Source organism: Mugil cephalus, chromosome 1 (genome assembly GCF_022458985.1).
Source record: "Mugil cephalus isolate CIBA_MC_2020 chromosome 1, CIBA_Mcephalus_1.1, whole genome shotgun sequence".
Lineage (NCBI taxonomy): Eukaryota > Metazoa > Chordata > Actinopteri > Mugiliformes > Mugilidae > Mugil > Mugil cephalus.
Genome location: NC_061770.1, coordinates 29,438,281 through 29,462,096, shown reverse-complemented (window position 1 = coordinate 29,462,096; position 23,816 = coordinate 29,438,281). Strand labels below are relative to the sequence as shown.

General features: G+C 40.9%; 1 protein-coding gene across 1 annotated transcript in view; it reads left to right on the top strand.

Annotated features, from left to right (window-relative positions):
* Positions 1–23,816, top strand: part of npy2rl (neuropeptide Y receptor Y2, like) — a 48,227-nt gene that overhangs the window by 13,107 nt on the left and 11,304 nt on the right. Inside the window, exons 2-3 of the mRNA XM_047587300.1 lie at positions 14,325–14,560; positions 15,521–15,653. Coding sequence (XP_047443256.1) covers positions 14,378–14,560; positions 15,521–15,653 — 316 coding nt within the window. The 5' untranslated portion in view covers positions 14,325–14,377. The remainder of the gene's footprint in view (positions 1–14,324; positions 14,561–15,520; positions 15,654–23,816) is intronic.

Sequence of the window (23,816 nt, the reverse complement as noted above, 5' to 3'; positions counted from 1 at the left end):
TCTGGCATGACTTCACCTACTATCAAGGAAAAGAAACATATAAAGTTTAACAACACCTGTAGGAAATGGAGTTTTATTAGAACGACACAGGAAACTAAACAAAAGGACGTATAAAGAAAGATAAAATTAAAAATGAGCTTATATTTTCTTGAATCTATTTTCATGTAGTACATGACACAATTATTCATCATCTGCAAATAAACTGAGCCCAGTGTTGACCTCTTTGTGTATTTTCAATATTAACACTTTAAGATTTATACCCTTTATACAGATATTTGTTCTAGCACGCAACCGGGTAAAATGAATGCATTCAATCATCTGTAACAAAGGGCACATGCAAAATGATAAGCAGATGGCTAAATATATATAATGTTGCATTAATGTGTGATTAACATAAGTGGTCAGGTGTGAAATATGCATCGTCTTAAAGTAGTGAAATATTTACATTTGATTCCACAGCACTCATTTTTTTTCTCAATTTTTCAGCCACAGTAGTCATACTGTTCTTATCTATAGTGCAAATAGAGGATTTGTATGAGAAGACCCTTAACGTAATCATTTGATTTTCTAAATTATTCCAAAGTATTTTAATCAGAGAAAAATAATGTATCAACTGCAAACAAATGGAACAGAAAGGAGACCAGTATTGAGCCCTGTGGGACGCCATTTTTAACACAAACCCTTTCAAATTTACAAACGGCACTTTTACGTGTATGATTAAAGTAACTTCTCAACTACAACTGTAGAGTGTCAGAGTTTATATTATATTTGATTATTAAAATTTCACCTGCAGCTGTATTCTGACATTTAAACAATGCTGGCATTTGAAGTCACTGATACTGAGAATATGAGTGTAAATATTAAAATCTCTTCACGGCAAGCAGTTCCTCATATTGAGAAAAAAAAGAAATCATTCTTCTACAAATATGTTAGCAGAAAATGAGTTTCTTAGGCATCTATTGTTTTTTTTCTTCTTTTTTTACATTTTGGTTGGGGTTAGGGGTTCCTAGCTAGACGCTGCTACTCCTACTGACACCGAAATGAACAATGTGAAATCTCACCCACGATCAATTCTTAATCAGCAGAGCAATGTCACTTTTGAAAGTTTAATGAGCTGCTGGGATTTGGTGCAAGCAGTCAGCTGCTGCTGCTGCTGCTGCTCCACTTCTCACCACTCTGAGAATTTGTGATTTCTTTGTCATGTTGGTTTAATACCATCCTCGCTCTACAGCTTCTATCACTCTCATCTCCTCCCATGTTCCTCTCTGTTTCCACTCAGAGGAGTGACTCTGTACTCACAAAAGTTCGTGGGTAAAAAAAATCGTGGAGAAACGCTAATGCTACTCCACCCTCGGACGTAAAGTCTCATGTTTAATATTGACGTGTTCCTGTGATGCAGCTGCACAGCGCCCCCAAGCAGGTGTTCCCAATAAAGTGTAATTGCCAATCAACAAGTCCCGTGGTGGATTGTTTCAAGCACTTATTTGTTTCAGTCTTGCAGTTCATGGTGTAGATGCTAAAATTTTTTAGAACATGTTTTTGTTGAAACTTGAGTCAGAAATGCACCACAAAAACAAAACCCCAAGCTAGAAAGAGCTAAATTGCTCTGTATTGATTTATTGGTCGGGTATGTGGACTTTTGGGGTTTTTTTGGGTGAAAATATAGTTCACACTTTGATTCTCCATGAGCTGCAGTAGTCGGAATATTTTGTCTTAAAGGCCTTGGGTTTTGACAGACAGCTTGATGATTAGAAGAAGTGGCTTCATGGCTGCTCATCTGCCCCCAGACGATGAACTCCCCACAGAGTGTTAAATATTTCATTGCTTGTATTTCTCTAGCCTCCGATTTGTCTTAATAATTAAAATTCCAAAGGTGAGGGAGCCACTCAGAACGAGTTTCAGACAAGTATTGACTCAAAATGTATGTTTCGTTTTTCCAGTTTTTTTGTTCTTTACCAGAACGTGAATCAATTGAATCTATTTGTGAGAGCCATAAGATTCCTCTTGGTGTTTTTCCACCATCGTCTCTCCTTGCCTGCATTCTCCTTGAGTCCTTTCAGCAGAAATTCTGCCGCCTTCACAGTCCCTAGATCTCCTCTCTGATTAAATTTACAGCACCTCACCTCGCTTCATGATGCACTTTACTTATCAGGCAGGTCACGAAAAATCGGCACAGATTACAGTTTGCTGACGTCTAATGGGGAGTGGTAGCCGTGTTTTAATGTCCTGTTGTGCGATTCAGCATTCATAGGGGGTCAGGGGTCGGTGTCTTCCTCAGGGTGATGGAGTGATGCGATTACACCAAGTGTCAGAGTTCAGCGTCGAGCATATATCCTTCTGCGTGACTTCACTGTCTCTGTTCAGCGTTCCAAGTCTTTGTAAAAGAATCATAAACTGCCTGAAATGTGAAGATGCCAGATGCCTTTTGAAGCATGGTCAGTATATGACTTCCTCTCTATCTGGTGTAAATTTGGGGACTATAAAATTAGCATCTGGTTGTTGGCTATTTAACACAATGTTTATTTGATCCAAATAGAAATGGAAGTAGTCCTTTGAATTTTGGTTCATGACATTCATTGCGCCCACAGGATGATTCCTAAAGACTTTGGTTGGTATATTATGCTTCCCATAGCCACCACCAATAATTGATTGCCGCCAAGCACGTCTCCTTTGTCTGGACTGAGTAGATGCCCTTGAACCCACCACAATGACATTGACTGTTTGCTAGATATGTTCTACTCCTGAGAGGAAATAACTCTTAATATCAGCAGGTTGCAGTAGTCTGGATTTATCAAAGGAGGAAACGGGAAGAGCTACTACTAGCTAGGAAGGTAGGAAGAACTGCTTTTAGCTATGAAGCTAGGAAGTTGGGATAGCTACGTATTATTAGCTGGGAGGAAAGGAAGTTAGGGAGAACTGCTTTTAGCTGGGAGGGTGGAAAGCTATTATTAGTTTTCTTGTCATTAAAGGAAAACCCCAGACTGCTTCCAGTGTTAGATCTATTCTTTTTCAGATATTAAATGTTTGCCTTTGAACCACTTCACTGGACTAATGTGAATCCGAGTGGAAGTCGTTGACCCCACTACGATGTGATGGAGTTAAATCCCATTTTAATGAACAGTCTCTGAGGAACAGTGTTGATGCAGTGACCGAGTCACTCATTCTTTCTTTTCTCTCACCCACATGACCCTGGACATGAAAGGCCTCTACATCTAAGGTTTAACTGCGTCGTGTCATTTTCTGTGTCTCGCGTAAGAAAAAAAAGAAGAAGAAATGCCCTTAGATGTGACACTGGCCTGCTCGTTTGATTTCCGGCTTGGCAGTAAAAGTAAATGGGATGACTTCCTGTGTTAAAGTGTTGCAGGCCGCGGGCTGACGGATCTGTTCTCACCTCCGTCTTGGCTTGTTTCTCTTTTTCCGGCTGACATACGTCCAGATCAGACACGTTTTATGGTGACTCCTCCTGTTGAGGAGCTGGGAGCTTGTTGAGACTTTCAGGGACACGTTTTCAGGCTCTGGATGTCACCATTTCAGTTTTGTGTTTAGATTTTTCTAAATGATGTTATTTTTCTAAATGTTTAGAAAATCGGACCTTATTGTTGCTGACTTTGAACATGGTTCTGGTTTTGACTCATGTCTGGACTCGAATAATAAACCACGAATAATCAGAATAATAGATCCAGATGGATCAGGTGTAGAGGTTCTGGTGGTATCCTTAAATAATAATCTAATAATAAATCCATTCTCTCTGCTCTACTTGGGGTAAAAACACCAGGAGTGGGGTTTCCAGAAGAGACAGAAACATTAATGATTCCTTCTTTGCTCCTGACCTCTTCTACTTCCTCCTCCACTTCCGCCTCATTGTTCCTCCTCTTCTCCTTCTTATCCTTCTCCATCCTTCTTGTATGTAAACTCACGTATCCGGTTGCATGCGTTAATAATTCAGTCTCCATAGCAACAGTTCGTCTCCGACAATTGATCGGCCTGAACTACCACTGATCCACTGATGGATATGTATGGTCCTTGGGGGCCTCAGTAAGCATCATGTTCTAAAAGGAGCAAATGATCTGACCTGGAATTTATTACCAGGAGGTTTCTTTTTATTTGATTTAGACTGACGACAAGTCAAACAATATGAAAATACTCCAACTTCTCCGGATTTCTCTGGTTCCAGACTGGATCTGTTGTGCAGCGGTACGTCTTTAATTGTGAATCATTGCATCGTTATTGTTCTTCAGGCGGCCTTTTGCGTGTTACCACTTATTAACAGACCAAGCAACGACTCCAGCTGCTGTGAATTAAGGCGCCAATAAACTGTTTCTCATTGCGTCGACAAATGCACTCGTCTCATCATCTGAGACACAAACGACTGAAGAGGAATGAGACAACTGGGATTAAGCTTTATTATAAACACAGAGCCTGTGTGTGGGGCCAATCAGCGTGTTAATTGGAGGATTGATTAGCTACTGAAACAGACGAGTCAGTCGACCGGCTAATTAGTCACGAAGCCGAGGAGGCATGTTGTTTGTCAGGGCTTAGCTTTTCAAACAGAGAGACGCGTGAACATGACAGGAAGGTAATCACCCTCGTAAATGGACAACAGTCTCCATCACATGTGACCACACTGCCACGAGGCATATATTTATGGCTTCACTGTTAGTTCAGGCCCTCAGATCTGAGCTGCATCGCAGATAAATGGAGATAAATCTGCTCAGGAACTACACAAATGCAGAGCTCATCACTGAAGACGGAAGATGCCAGGAAATTGCCATGTTTTCTTTCTTTTTTTTTCCTTTTTTTTCAATGGCTCTCAAGGTACGTTAGATTAGTTTTATTTTTCTGATCTTTTGCAGGATATGATTACAAGAGTTCTCATAATTTGTTTCTTTTGCAAAAATGATCAGCACAAGGACATTTTTAAGAAAATAAAGACAGAGGAAATATCTCCAACATAAATAATGTCCATTAACCATAATTCATCCCCTATACTTTCCTTTTACCATTAATTCATTCTGTACCCCTTCAAAACAAAGCCGTGGAAAGCAAGCAAATTCAAAAGTAACGTTTCTTGTAGTGAATCTCTGTGTAGGGCAGTTATACACCCTGGAGTATGAATACTGCCAAAAAGATACAAAGAAGAACATAAGCAGAAACAAATGAGTTGAAAATGAAAACGAGCTTCAAAGCTCCGCCAGCCGAAAGCAACAGTGTTGCCAGATTCAGTAATTGGTTTCCAGCTTAAAAGTTGTTCAAAAAACACCAAAAACTCAAACGAAACCAACCAAGTGTCATTTATCCACACTTTAGGAAGCTTTGATTTTGTTTGAGGTCATTATTAAAAAGTAATTAGGAAAAAAAAATACCATAATGATTCCACTCGCCCAACTCTGTCAATGCTAAATATGACCAGAGACCCTTCCTCAGCTCAGACTGGACAAGCAGCAAAGGTCCAACAGGCTTATTTTGTAGACTACTCTGGACAATTTTTGTCATTGCGTTGGATTGTAGCAACAATAATAACATGCATTTGCATAGAGCAGCATATTTGTCCATTCTTATGCTGATAAGAGTATTTAGTAGACATTTAGAATGGATTCTAATGGATTAGATGCATTGCAAATCATACTATTAAATATTTATTCATAATCTACTGACATTTCTTAAACACCCAGTCATAATTGCCATATCACACATGGCAAACAGGAGCTGGTAATTATCTAATCTTCCAAACATTTTACACACAATTCCAACAAAATAGACTTGAATGATGGGAGTTAAGCTTCAGCCCAAAGCTGAGTTAATTCCATGTTACTTAAAACTCAACAATAATCCAGAGTACAACAGCATTCTCTGATTCTCTGAGAGAACAAGACTTATTCGGCAGGCCAGACAGAATCAGGAGCTCTTCATTAACCATAAACCTTCTGTTGGGCTCACTTTGTTTAATGGAAAACACTCCAGAGAGCCCTCGTAAGGGATGGGCAACGCACTGGTTCAATTCATCGACATCATTAGCCTTCATGTTTATCAATTACCCTGATCGATTCATTTCATGCCTGTCCAGGGTCCAGAGACAAACAACCATTCGCACTCACACTCACACCTAGGGTCAATTTAGAGTCACCAATCAGCCTAATGAGCATGTCTTTAGACGTGGGAGTAAACCGGAGTACCAGGAGGAAACCACGCAGAAAGGCCCGAGCTTTTCTGCACACACAAAACCAGGACCTTCTCGCTGGGAGGCATCAGTGCTAACCACCGCTAACCAGCATTATAATTTCAAGCAATACCGGCAACAACACCAACAAGAGGAAGGATTTATCAACGACACACGGCATCAGATACCGAGAGTGCCATGTGTTGGTCAACACCCAGTAAACAAGTCTCAGCAGAGCAGAGCTAGTGAGGATCCAGAGACCAGTTTGTTTTCTTACACAAGCTCTTATCTCTTCTTCTGAAACTCAATAATATCGCTGTTTTCAAATCACAAACATCTATTTTTCTAAACCAATAATTCACAGGAGGAATCCATAAAGAACCGAATCGATAAGCAGAATTAATAATGGCATCACATTCAGGCAGTTTGCTGCTCTCTGCTGGCAGATGTGTTTCCATGATGTTTTCTAACGGGTGCCTGTCCTTTGATTCAACCCAACCAATCACAGAGACCAGGAAGTCCTGATATAAAGAGAACGGTCATCCACAGAGAGATCCTACGAGTCACCCACTGAATGTCAGTGAAGACATCAAGAGAAGTCTATGAGAACATACAAGGAAACAAGGAATATATTCAAAAACAAGAAAAGGCCATGCAGCCATCAAACTGAGGACACATCAGATGTTAAACCCACTGTAGCTCTGGCTGAGGTTACAAGAGTCACAAGTGTTAAAACATTGTCATACATACATTTAGCTTATCTAATCATTAATGGCCTGTTCAATGAGTAGAAACATTACTTAGATTTCCATCAATAAGAAGGCCAACACGGCACCTCTCTTGCAACCTTTTACTTGGAAAATAAATTGATTGACCAAAGGTTTGCAGAGATTTGCTTTTCATTCTCTTCCTTGCTGGCTGAGGACCCAGTTTGAAGTACCGTCTTTGGTCTTGCATTTCTTGTGGTTCTTTAATCCACTCATGTTATATAGAGGCAAAGTTCACTTTGAAGCTGTGGTAAAATAGTTGCTTAAAATTGAACTTGACTGTTTGACTGTTTGCTGTTTTCTTTGATAGTTTTGCACAAAACACAAATAGAGGTCTTGCAGGTATTTAGTTATAGAATAAAGAACCAAACAAATTAAACTGTTGAGCTTATGATGGTGGAAGACTTATTACCATAGAATGTATAAAGACGGATGGTGGAACTGCTCCTCAAAAATCCAAAAGGCGTTCAACAAAGGCAACTGGACTTGTAGACTTGTGGGCAGTTAAGGTTTAAATAGGAAACTTTGTGGGTAAAACCATCAGAAACTTGTTCTGACTTACCTGTTGACTGCGGCTTTCTTCGTGCTTTAACGAAGTCATTGTCAGAGAGATGCTCTGGTCTCAAGGTGTGACCTCAAAAATTAAGCCAAAGCAAGTAGAGCTCTCACTGGAGGCTGAGTATTGATCAGAGTGATACTCCCTATCCCCTAGAACATAGTGCCAGTCTGGCCAATGCAAGTAAGTGGCAACACGTTGATCATATTTATATACAGTCTATGGTTATTACAGTTCATCGTCAGGGGGACATGTCATAATTAGACGCAATGATCGTCAATCAGAACACGAACGTAAACTTCACCATGGAAGAATGACAGCAGCACCACAGCCTGTGAGATTCATCCTCTGGGAACCATGAATGGCTGCACCAAATTTCATTGCCTCCCCTCCTGAAGTTGTTGAGATATTTCAGTCTGGACCAACCAACCACAACGCTAATTATGAAACGTGTGATGCTCCTCATAGAGAACAAATTTCTTCTATGCAAAACTGCTGTTCACTTGTGTCACTGGGTAGAAAAGATGCCCAATTAGCATTTGATGAGGTCTGGGAATCAGAGGCACTCGGCTGGTTTGTTACAACAAAAAGATGTTGCATAAAAGTTTGACACCGAGCTGATGGTGCAGTGTGAAAATAGTTTTCATGAATCCATTTGCTAATGCTGCTGCAAGATTCATGTCTGCAACCACAGAGAAAACACAGGCTGTAACGTGCGACTCCAAATGTGTTGAGTCTACACTGCCACATATTAACCTCGTCTCTGTGGCCTGTGTAGAAATTTCAGCTGTCATGTGAGGAATGTACAAACATCAGTCTTTAATACAAACGGTTAGATATTTTGGGACTGTCTGAGGCTGTGAGCGATGCATTAATTGCATTCTTTAAAACTCTTGATGCTTATTTTAAGATCAGCAGCAGTCATGTGGAGAAGTTGTCAGCTGTTTGATGCCCTGAACTCATCGTATCAGCATGTACAGAGAAAATCTGGAGGTCCCGCATGTGCTTGAAATTTCATTTTTATGAGTCTCGGCTTTGATGCTGCATTTTCTCAACGTCAGCTCCTTTTAAATTTAACACCAGAGGTTTCACAAACCTCCATTTACATTCTCAGGCCTGACCTTGATGTTTAGCTGTTTGAAGAGAAATTAGCTGGTGGAAAAAAGCAGGTACTTGTCCTTTTTTGTTAAACACAAATAGTTACAGGCCAGAGACAGGTTATACCAGTGGTGTTCAAAGTATGACTCAGTTGTTTAACCACGTCCTTCCAACATTAGGCGGCGTTACATTAGAGTGTTGAATGCTGCAGCTCCTCCACAAAACCAGATTCATCCAAGATGACTTTTGCCACAGGTGGAACCAAAGAAAGCGAGTGCGGAACATTTCAGACATGGAGGAAAAATGAATATTTGTAACACTGTAATATTCGACAATTCTACGAAAAACATGGTTCACCAGCCATCTTTTAAGGAGTTCCCAGAGGTTGTTGATCTTCACTCTGAGGTCCAGCTCATCCCCAACTGCCAGATTTGTTGATTGTGGAGGACACGTCAACTCTTCTTAGCCCTTCCATAGCCTGGAGGTGTGTTCAGTGTCATTGTCCTGTTGAGGAAAGAAAAGATGCTCCTCTGAGGCAGAGGTAACTCTTGATCTTCATGTTCTTTGTGTCCTTTCGTGAGCTGTGAGGGTTTTATCTCAACTGCGTTTGAGGATGCATCCAGAGTTCTTGAAATTTTCCTGACCAATTGAGTCACCCTGACCTCCACAATCAACAAACCTGTTTGGGATGAGCTGCACCACAGAGTGAAGCTCAACAACCTGTGGGAACCTTCAAGGTGGCTGGAGAACCAATCCAGATGACGACCATCTGAAGCTGACTGCGTAGATGCCAAGAGCGTTCAATATAAAACATATTCCAGTTTTAACATCTTCCTTTAACAGACTCACTGTGGGATGGGTAAAGGATTATCTTATCTTATCTTATCTTATCTTCATAATTCCACGTGTGTTCCTTCATATTCACTCACTTCCAATAGTAATAAGGAAAGAACACAAAGCTTTGTCCAAACATTTGCCTGGTACGGTATATAGCGTGTTGTGTGGGTGTGTATTGGAAGAAGGCATACGTATTCAAAGAATAAATAATAGAGAAAGATAAGATAAAAAAAGATAGAGAAAGTTTATTCCTAATTTGGTATTTTATGGACTCTGCTAGGTGCTTGTTATCTGTGCTCTGTTTTATGGAGATGTAAATGGTAAAAAAGTGTCTCAGCGCAGCGCTCTCAGACCTTCAGTGAGGAGAGTTTGTGCTGCAGCGTGGTGAATGTGACTCGGCAGCCACTGATCCCATCGGCAGAGAGAGGAGCAGGAGGGAGCGAACGCCCTCGGGCGACTTGCTCAGTGAATCAGCTCGCTGGACTGTGTTGGCATGTGTGTGTGTGTGTGTTTATTCCCACGTGAGCTCGTGTGATTGAGCGGTCGCCGTCGCGCTCGGTTTGTTCTCGAGCGCGCCGGCTTTCACATTGTGTGTTGAAGCGCCCCCCGAGGCTGTCCGACTGGCCTACATCACGGAGCTGTGAAACGAAGAGGTCACAGCTGTATGTGCATGAGTGTCGGGAAGCCTTGACACAGCTGGTGTGACATCTTCCCACCTGTGAGCACAACAGTTTATGTGTGACGCACAAACTGGAAGCCGTCTGTTAAGCGGGTGTCATTTAAATAAAAGATGATGAGCGGGTGCTGAAAGCAGCTCATCAATAGTTTGGAATGAGTCAATGTGTTCAAGTTACAAACGAGCATTTAATGATCTAGCAAAACCTGTGGAGATCTATTTCCTATTTTCCAAAGGTTCGAAAACTGTGTTCTAAAGTGGAAGTGACTTTTATTTCCAGCTCAGCTTCTTTTTGAGTGTGGAACCCTTGATATTGGACATACATACAATCAACCTATATCAAAGAACTACCAGCAATCACATTATCACTTTTCTTCAGAGCAGTTTATGAAGTTCCAAGTCTTTGAAAATGCTTTCTTAAAAGAAACAGAAATGTAAAGATGCTTCATTTTAAAGCATACTCGTTAATAAAAGCTTTGTGAGGCCACAGCAGGAGGACGGATTTTCTTAGTAATAGCTTTTATGATCTTTACATGACTTTGACTTATAAATGACCATCGGTCATTATAGTCTGTATAAATCATTTAAAAGGAACAGGGAGAGCTGCTATTAGCTGGGAGGCAAGAAAGCTATATATGAACATATTCATGGGAAACACAAATCTGAAAGCCATCCCAACTTCCCATACTTACAACATTTCTCGTGTTTGAAAGTTGGTCCGGAGTCACTCCATTGGGAGCTAATTATTCTCCAGCAAAGACCTACCGGGGCCAATCAAGTCGTGGTGATGGACAGAAGAGCAACGGTGGTCTGTAGTGACTTTGTTTCCAACTGAATGTCTCTGATTGGTTGGAAGGATATCCAGCTGGCTACACTTGACTAATTGTGTTCAGCTTTTCCATTTTAAATTTTACTTTAAGTCAGTGGTTCCCAGCCTGGGGCGCCAAAACTTGCCTGATAGGAGCTCACCATCAGTTTTCAGAAAATCACCACCTCTATGGAAAAGAGTTGCAAGAAGAAAATGTCTCTTATATTTCTCCACCCCCCCACACTCGAACTATCAAAAAAGAAAAGATGGTCTGACATCACATCGATTAATATCTGTACAATATGTCTCTTTTATATGCATACTAACATACAGCATGAAATACAATAAACACCGTGGCCTCTCAAGAAAATCGACCACACGCCTGCTTCACCTCCTTCTTCTTTATGACGCCCTTGAATTCCTCGCTGTCTTTATTTTTAGATCTTTCTGCAGATTATTCTGTCTCAAGGTGCATAACAGATTTTTTTTTCTCCCCTGTGATACATTAAAAACCAATTACTTGGAGGCATGCAGCTTGTTAAGGCAGTGAAGGGTTTAGAGCTAAGCTGGAGCTTTACCCAGTATAGCAGAGTCCAAGTCGCCAAATCATAAAGAATGCAAGTGATAAGTAAAGGGCTTTGCATTAGTGATGAAATGTAAGGTCATGCATATTCAATGAGTAGCACTGATCAATTACAGGCAGTAAAGTGGCTTCTGTGAATACAAAAGACATGGACAGGCTTTGTTTCTTTGCAAGTAGACGTTATGTCAATGCCTTTCAGAAATTACACATATAGTTCACTAGACAACAAAAACGATTTAAACAGATTCAGACAGTTGAAACTTGTTTTTCTAAAATCTAAAAAGCATATTTTCCCGCTTTTACAACTGTCTCATCAATACAAACAAAAAAACGATTTGTATGCAATACCAAAGCTGACCACTAGGAAAAATAATTCGGCATGCACAATCTATTGTCACGTTTTCCCCTTTTGTGCATCACGACATCATGAGTTGTAAAGTTGAAGAGTTTTTGTTGTGATTACAAGGTGTCTGAATTGTATCAGACTAAATAATGGAAAGTGTCCCCGTAAGCCTCCAATAAAACATCCAGTCCACACAAGCACCAAAAACCAAAATGTGTGTTCTGCGCTATAATCTTTCTCTCTAACAAATTAGGCTTGGTGACTAAAAAAATGTGTATGGGTATTTGAAAGTTCCTGAAGCATATCTTCAGCACTGAGAGTTTCATTTTGCTGGTGTGGTTTTACATATTTATTTTTAGTTTGTTGTGACAGATAAACAGATTTAAAAGAGTCCAGGATTAGTTGTGGCTTGTCAGATGTTAAAACTTTCATCCCACCCATGTGATCTTAATCAACATATGCTCAACGTTTAACTTTATTTCCTTTATGAATATTATCCACCTCAGGGTGTGAGGCTACTGGGAGCTGCCCAGTCCAACCACCATCTGTGTTGCCTCGGGGCAATTTGACAACACAGCTTTGTTCAGAGAGGCTTGATGCAGAAATCTGATTGTTTGCATCGCTGCACTGGAAATGAACACAGTGTTATATATATATTTTATGCAATATCAAACTATCCAACTAATTTATAAGTGTGCATTTCATTATACTCCAGCAGAAGCTTTGAATATACATTTACATACTAAATACAAGATGTAGATGGCCAGCTACTGTCCACATTCATTAACAAAAATGATACATGTTGCTAATCAGCTGTAGCTTATCATCTTAGGCATTCGTCCACAGATTATTAATAATGCTTTTATTACAGACAGTTCTACTGTTTAAAATAGTGTAGTTTTGTTGTGCCCAGAGTTGTGAGGTCCTTTTGGTTGTTAAGCTAATGCTAAGGCTACGCTGTAGCCATATCATCATAACATCAAACATAAAAACTGCCAGATGCAACTCAGTTTAGCTTTGTTTCATTTTATTTTTCAAATTAAAAGAGTTAAAAACCAACATTTTGTCATTATCACTGTGGAGACCTGCTATAGACGAAATGACTGGCTATCTAGCTAGCTACAAGCGATATTTCTTTTAATGAAGGATGTGTTAGTATTAGCTAACTATTTGTCACAGTTTGCTAACCATTCAAACCATATTATTATATTTATAAAAAAAAGTAAAGCCAGATATTTTCCTCTTAAGCTGGTTTGAGACAAATACATAGCACATTTTGTATGCCTCTATAATTAGCCGCTATTGGTCCCCGTTAGCATGTGTTAGCTGATATTTTTATTTTTCCCGATTACAGTAGTCTATATATTATCGTTTCATAGACCTAAAACAAAGGTTTTTCCAACTCCAACTCTTTTGCTGCAGAGCCAGAAACTGGTTTTTAGAGAATGTTTTACTGCGATGTCGAAGCAGTCGATGATTTGCTGGGTCATCCAGAGTTGTCTGGTGTGTTTGCAGATTATCTGATGCACTCATTTGATCTCATTTGTTCTCAAAGTCGCTTCCTGGGTTAAGCGGCTAGGAAAATGAAAGAGATTTCTGAAAGAGTACATTTTAGGTGAATACATGCTGAAGTGAAGGAAGTTGAAGAGTTGTTTTGTCCTTTTTGTACAAACACTGGAGTTAAAGTGAATCCTTAGAGTGATGAGCTTCACTCGATGTGATTTTCCTGCTTTAACCTCATTACGAATCTGTTGTGTGAATGGAAACAAACTCCCAGGCAGGTTTATTTAAGTAACAGTGAAGCTGTGTTTGTCTCCCCTCGGACTCGGTTCACAGAGAGTTCATGGAACAAATGCAAATTTTTATCAGTTGGTTATTTCTGTAAATTATATAAATGTCAAGAGTTGATTCAGCTCCTTCATTTATTCACACATGACTTTTAGCATAATTAAATATTGTTGCAATTTATTTACTAATATTTAACATTTACCATTTTAAAATTACAGTTACTTTAATAGCCTTTAGATATTGATTATTCTTTTTTCAATAATTACTTTAAACATAGCAGTAAATCTAGTAATGTTACAGTTTATTTATGGATATATAGCTAACCTTTTCAATATGTAGCTGTTAGCGTCGCATTTTCACCTTTATTACTCATAGATAACATTAATTATCAATATTCTTGTTTATTACTTTTGCTGATTATCTGTTATTTTTAAGCTTTTTTCCGTTTTTTTTAAAAGGAAATTAGCATTTAGCTCCAAATGAGAATGAGACTATATTTCTGGAGCTGGTGGAAACCAAAGTACAGCTAAAAGGAAAGCAGATATTTGGATATTAATGTCGCTGCCGTATACATGATTTATATTATTCCCTCTGCAGCTACCACCTATGGTTCCTGGGCCATGAGGGAATAAGCTTTACACTTAGCTGTCACTGTTCTCCTGTTAGCATGTGTTAGCTAATATTAACCTGTTTCTTGTGTCGCCCCACTAGTGTCGTGTGATTGTGAATGTCAGTGACATGGCGCTGCTGGCTGGACATGTGTGATGGATGTGATGGACGACCTCAGCGCAGTCAACGCGACGCAGGACGAGCTCGGCCTCCTGCCCCTGCCCGACGACGACCCCAGCAGCATAAATGGTGGCGCCCCTGTTCCCCCCGTCCTGCCCACGGGCTTGTTCGAGGGCGTTAACTTTCCAGAGGACCCCATTAGGCTGCCGAGTGTACAGGTAGAGGTCTCATCCCTGTTCATTTTCAACCTCACTGAAAGGAACCAGGACATCAGGTTACCACATATGGTTCCTTATGACCCTATAGAGGGTTAAAGTCGCCTTTAGTTATGACTGGTGATGAGTGAGCTTTGTGTTAGCAGGGAAGTGTAATGTAATAGTTTTAGCATTTTAACATCATGGTGCTCTCTCCTTTTCACCACTTAAAGCCAATTATTCTCTCTGTGGATGTAATTTATCCATCGCAGCAGCAGAATATCTGAACAATGAGGACCTAAATATTTGACTATTAAAAATAACCTGTTAATGTCCCATTATGTTACGATTACACTGTATATTGTGGCTTTTTCAATCTTCGACTCGTGAACATGGTGAAAGTATTTTACTTCTTTTAATACAAGTTTCTTGTAATAAGACACAAAATGTTGTAAAATAAGAAGTTAGAGGGACGCATCTCCCTCTAAAAACTTGATCGGTCAATGTGGGGCTCAAACCCATGACGTACCGCAACGTCTGCAAACAGACAAATTTCACACGACAGCATTCAGGATTTAGGAAAGACAACACAGTTCTGTACAGCTGCTTCCCAGCTTCCTAGCCTCTTAGCTAATGGTGGTTCCTCCCAGCTTCAAGATTCGTTTAAATCAAAGAAACATTTCTCTCTCTGTCAAAAACATAAGGATTTACAGATTAAAAATATAAATGCACACAATGCAAAGAGAAAAAAATAGAAACAGACACAAAATATATACAGTAAATAAATAAAATCAGCCTAATACAACAGGGCAGTGTAGGTGCAGCTTGAGTTTTATCCAGTAAGGTGCAGATAACTATGAGGCTGGAGACCTTGAGTAGAGGTGAGTAGAGTCCCTGCGTGATGGTGGGTTATTGCCTGACAGCCTGGTGGATAAAACTTTAACCGTTAACAGTTGTTTGTTTGTTTGTGTGTTTGTTTTACAGGTGGTGTTGATCCTGGCCTACAGCACCATCATCGTGCTGGGGGTTCTGGGTAATTCTCTGGTCATCTACGTCATCTACCGATTCAAGACGCTGCGCACCGTGACCAACTTCTTCATCGCTAACCTGGCTGTCGGTACGTCTCCATGCTGTTACATTCACCACTCTGGGTCCGCTTCTAGTCAAGAAGCTTAGAAAACTTTCTCTTCATGTTTTTTTTTTTTTGGCAAGCTTTGACTCCAATCATCCTAGAGTTTCAGACGTTAGAAAACAAAAAGCTGATTTGCTGACTTGAGAGCTTCTCTAGAGCAACTGTGCACCGTGTCATTTAGAGAAGAGACGCACCTCTGAGGTATGAGGAGCGATTAAAAGACAAATTAGCACATTTCTGAACAATCGAGAACACGGTGCATATGGAGCACAGGGCGGCTCTATGTGCTCATAAATAAAACCCTTTTACCCTTCATCACATTAACCACGGCTCATTAAGAAATAAAAACAAAAAACAAAAACACAATCATGCTGTGATCCAATTAGAGATGTGTTCAGGAGACATGACAAGAAGTCTGGTTTCTCACCATTTGCTGATACTGTGGGGCCACTTTTTCCGAGTCGAGGTCACAATACGTATCTGTGCCGGTCATAAAGTCATTCAGCTATTTGATTCTACCAGTTCTGAATTTTATTTCCACCATCTATGAGCCGAACATGCTCATAGATGTTGGGAATAATTTTTATTTGAGCGTTGAGTGTGCGAGGAGAGGAAGCAGATTGCAGCGACGGCACAATGAGACTGTGTAAACTCGTTCTAATTATTGTTTGAATTACGGTGTCGACTAATAAACGACGAGCTGATGAGCATCAGCGCTCGGTTTAATAGATACAACGAACGCTGAGAGGCAGCGGAGTGTGAAGGCGAGAACACAAGGAAACAAGAAAACATGTCAGCACCACGGAGAGCGCCGGGCTAAGTTCAGCACCACGGACAGCGGCCACACAGCAGACGTTCGGTGGAGGAAGGAGTTTCTCTTAAATCCTTCCTTCTCCTCTGCTCCCTCTTCACTCCCTTCTTCATCCTAGTCTTCTTCATCTTCCTCCCTTCATTTGCCATCTCTTCTTCCCTCTCTTCTTCTCCTTCTCTTCTCCACTTCTCTCCATTCTTCCTCCTCCTCTTCATATCTTCTTCCTTCTCCACTTCTCTCCCTTCTTCTTCCTCTGTTTCCTCTACCTTCTCCTCTTCTTGTTATTTCTCCTTCTCTCCTTCACCCTCTTCCTCCATCTTCTCTCTCTCTTCTTCCCTCCAGATTTAAAAGAAAAAACATCCTTCTTTACCATCACCATCCTGTTCTATTATAGTATTAAATACGTTTTGTCACCTCACTGTCTCATAAAAAAGAATCTAATTTTGTTGCACAAAGAAACACAATTAACTATAAAGATAAAAACCTTTTGTGTCTGAGTCGTAGAAGAGAAGAGATTCATGTGGCTGAAGGTTTTTATGAGAACAACAGTCTCCTAAAATGAATTATTATTATTATTTTTTTTAATGTTTGTGAAATAGTAAAACACGGCGGTAGAAACCATCCCCTGTGGTTTTATAAAAATCTCTTTAACCGTGACTCAGTGACCTACATCCCTCCATCTGTCAGCAGAGAAGAACGAACCAGCGAAGCAGCAGAAAGAAAGAAATGGTGAAAACCATTAGATAAAGACACGTCTGTTCTTTAAATAGAAAACAAGACACGGGTAAAAATAAAAACAAACCGGAGCGTTTGATTCCGGGCTTCATTCAGTCAAACTCCAACTTATATGTCGTCTTCAAACTAAATAGAAACATTCACTGTGTGAAACTTCAAATTAAAGCACATAAAACATAGTGTTCAGCAGCAGCATCGATGTCTGAACACGTATTCCTGAGATGACTCGTCTTCCAGTGCTTTAGAGACGACGCTGCTCACAGAAACAACTTAACGAGAGTTTTATGGTGACGTGTAACTCACAGCTCCCATCCGGTCACAGCCTGGATTAATGTGTCATGACAACACGCGAACAAAACATAACTAAAGATAGTTATACATTTTTATTCTTTGATACTAGAACAGATAGACCCAAATTGAAATTCCAAGCTTTAAATTAATTTATTTATTTATTTTAAGGAGCTATTTGTAAAAGACTCCTTCATTTCACGGAAAGTTTAGAGTTTTTTTATACGATAACTTTATTTGTTTTAGGAGACGTTTTATAGTTACTATGTATTTCTGTATTTCAGTGTATTTATTTCATATTTATTTTATCACGTGAAACATTCAGCTGATGTTGTTAATATTTATACCACTAGTGTTCTAAGATTAAAGGTCAACACATTTAGAAGCAAAATAACATTTGAGTTTTTGGGCAATGAATTTCAGCCTTGCAGGTTGAATAGTTTATTGTATTACTTTGTTTGGACTCATACATGAGAATGATTCATTCCGGGAACAACATGTATGGTAAAACATCAACAAGTAAAGGTCTTATCTTCTGTCTATCTATGTGTAGCTTAGTGGAGGCCGCATAAATAAATTTGCAGCTACAGGGCTTGTAGCATCATGCTAGTTTTGGTAGCTAACGCACATTTTAAAAGACAGTAAGAAGAGATTCTGTAATTTGAATGTCCGATATTCAAATCTAATCTAATCTAATAGAGCTCTACTCTTGTCTTGTGAAGTTCTTATCATCGACTATTCATCTTAACTCGTAGATGAAAATTCTTTTGTCATCATCTTCGTTAGCAAAACCAACTCTGATCCAAACCTGTTAAAAGACTTTTGGGTTTTTGGGTGTGAAATGTGCACTGAAGGTCTGTTTCTGGTCCTCACGAAGGCAGAAACATGACTTTTTGTGTCTGTGTGTGTCATCATCTTCTCAGACCCTGAGGAGCCACTTGTTCTGAAAGCGTCAAAGAAAATTGGATGCAAAGTAAAACCCAACCGCTGGCATTATCATTAATAAATACACTGTACCGCACACGCTCGCTGCTGCTTCCGTCTTTAGAAAACATGATTAACTTCCGTTTGGTCTTTTGAGTTGGACAACTTTTTTTAACAAATGAAGCCCTGAGAGCTGCGTCAGATTTTTGGAGTCCATCTGCGTTCATTGTGGAACTCAACATGAAAGAACCAGTTTATATTTAGACTTATATGCAATTAGTTTGGAGTTTCTTGTTGAATTTGTTTCTGTGAAATGATTAGTTTTGACAAGTTCTGAGGGGAAATGAAATCTCGAGAACTTCTCCGATGTCTGTCTAGTTTACGGTGGAGAAGGTGGTCAGGGTTATCCGCGATCCATAGCGGCTTGGGCTGCAGTCAATCACAGAGACGGGTGTTCCTGATTGGTTCGATCAGTCTGTTGCTGCCACTGCCTGTAATACTAATAAAGGTTTAGAAAGTGTGATTTAACCCTCTACTAATCAGTACTTGTAGTTGGTTTGAGGCCCGTTGTTCCAGCCTTCCTAACCGTCCTAATGACGTCTCAGTCTCTCTTCAGACGGCTCTAAATTCCTCTGTCAGGACAAAGGCTTGTATCGCTCTGGTAGGCTGCCATCACTAAAACCCAAATGTAAGCAGAATAAACTGTGTTTCTGGTGCAACTTCACCTGCTTCAGGCTACGAGGTTCACGGAGGAGAAGTAAGATCATCAGGGTCATCCAGGAAACACACCTGACGACCCCCCAGCCGAAGCGCGTTTGTCCGATGAAGTTGTTCCACAGACTACAAGGAGTCTCGACCTTTCCATGAAATCGATTTTAAAGTCCTGACCTTTTAGCATCGTACAGGGTTGAGATCCTCAAGGCTGAGGTCAATGCTGTCTCCAGCAGGGACAGGGTCACTGATCTCTTTCAAATCGCTGAATACTTTTATGATTCAAACTAAGAATTATAGTTTTTAGATGTGTTTTTAAAGCTACAAACGTCGTATGACTTTGCAAAGTTTAAAGTTTAATGTAGATATGAATATTTGCTAAGTGAATTCTCCAACTGGTGCTAATAAGACACGCCAACAAATTCAGACCGGTTCACATTTTCACTTTTTTAAAAATGTTTTAAATGCACAAAAGAAGAAAACAGACCCCCTTCATTTGGGATATTGGATGTTGGAGGTTGACTTTCCTCATACTGCCAGAATCAAAGACATGAGATCAAACTCCCTCCTCTCTATCCAGGTGTTTACCAAACGAACGTTGTCTCTGCTACCAAGGCGTCTTCCTCTCTCTCAGTTACATAAACCCTGGACAGAAACCACGGCCTCCGCCCGGAGTCACATCCTCGTCCTTCGGGACGACGAGCGCAGCACTCACGCCTCGTCCCATCGTCTTCACCTCTCGCCTGCGTCGGCATTTTCTCCGACTTTTCTAGCTGAGCAAACATACTGTAACAGACGGGAAGTGGCAGACGTCCATTCTGTCCTCTTTAATCCAGCGCGTCTCGCTTTGTGACAGAGCAGAGCGTCTGTCAGTCACTCACGGAGCCCGGGGCCCTTTCTTAGAATATCGTGGTTTATAAAAATATCCACAACTTCAGTCAGAGACACGACGAGGAGGAAGAGATTTGTTACATTTCTGATCTGAGACTAGCCTGAACTGCTTCCACCCAAATAATCCTTTTGCACCATTTATTTGTGACAACATAAAAGTATAGATTCTTCTCCCCGTCTGAATGTCTCCTTCTCCTTTATTTTAAATCCTCAATTTTCTGTGCCTGTTGTGTCTTTGTGTGTCCTCCCTCTCTCCCTCTGTCTCTTTGGCTGCTGTTCCTCTATCAGTTTGTCTTTGCCCGCCAGCGGCACAGGAAGCAGACGGCTGGAATTTGAAAGGGAGGGGTGGGATGGGAGGGGGAGCTGACAAGAGGCTCGACTAGACCCAGCGTTTATTTATTTCTCTGGTATTTTTTTTTTTTCTTACCCTAACATGTTCTGGCACGGTGCCCTTATCACAAACTGAATCATCGAGATCTGACAGGGTTTGATTGGGTGGGGGGGTGGGGTTGTCCTGTACCAGACAAACAGTTTTTGATTTAAACTGCTGCTGCTGCTCTTATCACCGAGTTGATCACGATTGATGAGGACAGCTAGAGGGTCCCATAGTAAAAATCGTTTAAGGCAGGGGTGTGAAACATAAGGCCCAGGGGCCAAACGCTGCCTGGACTTTTCAATAATAAATAACTGTCATTCCCAATATGGCCTCTAGGAGTTGAACTGTCAAACACTGACACATAGAACTAAACTATTGAGCATCAAATGTTTTGAATTTGTAAACATTTCCATAATGTTGTTGTTCTTGTACTGGTCCGGCCCCCATGACATCAGAGAAATGAGCATGACGTGGTCGACATCTAGCTCCAGATGTTGATTGACGCTCTGTGGCAGATGTCGAGGCGTAGCTTTGTCTGACACGGATCACGTGACCTCCATTTGTCCGTCTGTCTGTCTGTCTGTCTGTTGTTCCCCGGGCAGATGCCCCCCTCCCACCACGCCTCCTCACTCATGATGCACCGGTTTTTCTGAGTCCTCAGACGACCCAGCCAGTCCTGAACGGCTCAGAGCTGCAGCTGCTTCGTTTGTCCTCAATCCCGGCACATGAACACAATCAGAGGGGAACATCGCGGATAAAGGAGAGCACAAAAGGAATTAAGAACAATTTGATTGGGGCTCATTCATTTATTTCTTTATTTCTGAGTAGAGACATGAACTGAAACAAGGGGCAGGTTGATATATTTAAGCTGCTTTTTGTTAAAGCTCAGGTATGAGAGGCATAAATGAAAACTTTGTAACGCCACCCACAGTCTGGCTGTCTGGTAAATGGTCTCTCAGATGGTCTGGTAGATGGTCTGGTAGGTGGTAGGTCGTCTGGCAGGTAGTAGATGGTAGGTGGTTTGGTAGGTGGTAGATGATCTGGTAGGTGGTCTGTTAGGTGGTTTGGTAGGCTGTAGATCAGGGGTATTCAATTAAAATTCAGAGAGGTCGAGTTACTAAAATTTCCTCCCAGAAAAGGTCCGAATATAATGTCACTCAAAGTAGTGTACCCTGATGTAAATAAAATCAACACTATAGGCACATTTCTATATCATGTATTGGGAAATTTCAAGTGTTTTCAAAGTAATAACCTATACTTTTAACATACCAATATTCTGAACTGATGAAACTACAATTGATTTGATTGGCTTGGCCATTGATGACACTTGTCTTTGATGACCTATTAACAGGATTAGCGGTGCATGAACAAATGAATTATCTTTTCATTAACCATTTGAAGCCTGAACGGATCACTGGCGATCCATCAAAGCTCACTGATTTTGAACTACCGTAACTCACAGTTGATTGCGCCATTGACAGTATTCAAAGTGTGGCTGAACATTGGGAAGTTGTGCTTTTGTCTGGAAGACTTTTGTGACATCTCAAGGGTAGAACTGACTTTGTTTTTACCCACAAATTCCTCCGAACAACTCTCTCTTCCTGGGGCTCCACGATCGTGCGTCGCTCCTCAACCTGGAGCATCTGGAGCACTGATTGTGTGCTGATCTGGAGTCGACAGCAGCAGTGGTGCATCATCATTACCGTAATGGCAGCTTTTTTTCCCCCCAGAAAGCACAACTTCCCAGTGTTCAACCACACTTTGAATTTTGTCCATTGTGAGGTACGGTAATTCAAATACCATTCTTTGAGTGCGCAGACGGATGTTCAGGTCTTAAATGGTTAATACTAGAATTTTAATGCGTCCTGGCAGAACCATCACTGGGTCCGTGCCCGGACCGGGTTAAGCCATTCGGTGATGCCTGCTGTAGATGGTCTGGTACCTGGTCTGGCTGCCTGGCTAGAAATACCTGACAGAGGTTGACTTGTTTGTGAAAAATATTTTATTAAACGTCTGTTTGTATTGTGTTCACGTTTCAAGGACACTCTGTCCTCAACAGATCCATAATCTATCGATTAGTTGTTGTTCAAATACTAGATAACACTAACAGAGGTCTTTCTCGCCACACTCAAAAAATAAAGTGTATAATTACAGTCTGCAGCCTTTAACACTGTCTCCAACACCACCACCTCACCTGTCTCTCTGAACTCATTGGACTCTCCTGGTTCCTGTCTTACCTCTCTAACAGGAAACAATTCATCAATCTGAAAAGTTTCAACTCCATCACTGCAGCAGTTAAACATGGCGTCCCCCAGGGATCTGTCCTTGGCCCCCGCTCTCTTCACCATCTATTTGCTCCTGTTAGGCCAGATCTCCCATAACCATGGACTCTGTAACCATGGAGTTCTCACCCAAGTACATCACAGATCTCCTCCACTTCTACTCCCAGTCACGATCCCTGCTTCTTTGTATCCCCCATACCAGACTGAAAACCTATGGGCACAGGGCCTTCTGTGCAACTGCCCCTACGCTATGGAACAATCTACCACTTCACATCCATTCTGCCCCCTTTCTAGTACTATAGCACCTAAAAACATTTGTCTACTCTATGGCCTACTCTCCCCTTAAGCTTCAGTTCCCAACAGAGAGACTCCAGATTTTATTCGCAGTCAGTACATCTAAAAGTATCTGGTTGACTCCAGTTTTCTAGATGTTCTAAGCCTTGCGCTGCAGCACAGTGTTCATGCCGTCTTGTTAAATTACCACCAGATTAATGTAACAAGGAGCATGACTGAAATATTTAAGCAGGCAAGATGCCCGATGACAGATGATTTATCACATTTGTGTCGTGGCAGCAGGTGCAGATCATGGAATGGTTTTGGTTTAGTTTGGACAAGAGGAGTCTAATCGGTTCAGATGAGCAGGTGGTGCCAGTTTACGCCTCCTCCTTCTTCTTTTTTTCTTCCCGCTTTGTTGCCGGGGGAAGTGGTGTGAAAGTGACTTCCCCTGAACACGAGGAAAACAGCTGAGGTGGTCACGGCTGTTAAATTATCAGCGATGGAGGAGGAGGTACGGCAGAGAGCGGCGAGGAGAGTAAAATTTAAGCTGCAGATTTAGAGAAAAAAATTCTGCCATTGACTTTCCACTGAGACTCCGTGAAAGGAGAAAGTCTCAGGATTCTATATATGTTTGAACATTTAAATAAACACAAAAAACACAAAACTGCAAATAACACCTGTTCAGAAACTATCAACCATTTAAATTTGTTGTAAGTTTGTTGTTGTTAGATGAGTTTCATATCGAACGGTTGCGTTTGGACCTTAAAATCGTAGAACTGTAGAAGCTGATGCTAGCTTGACTAATCTGTCTCTGTTCAATGTATAGTCCAAGGCTAGGATCAAAAGCCAAAATC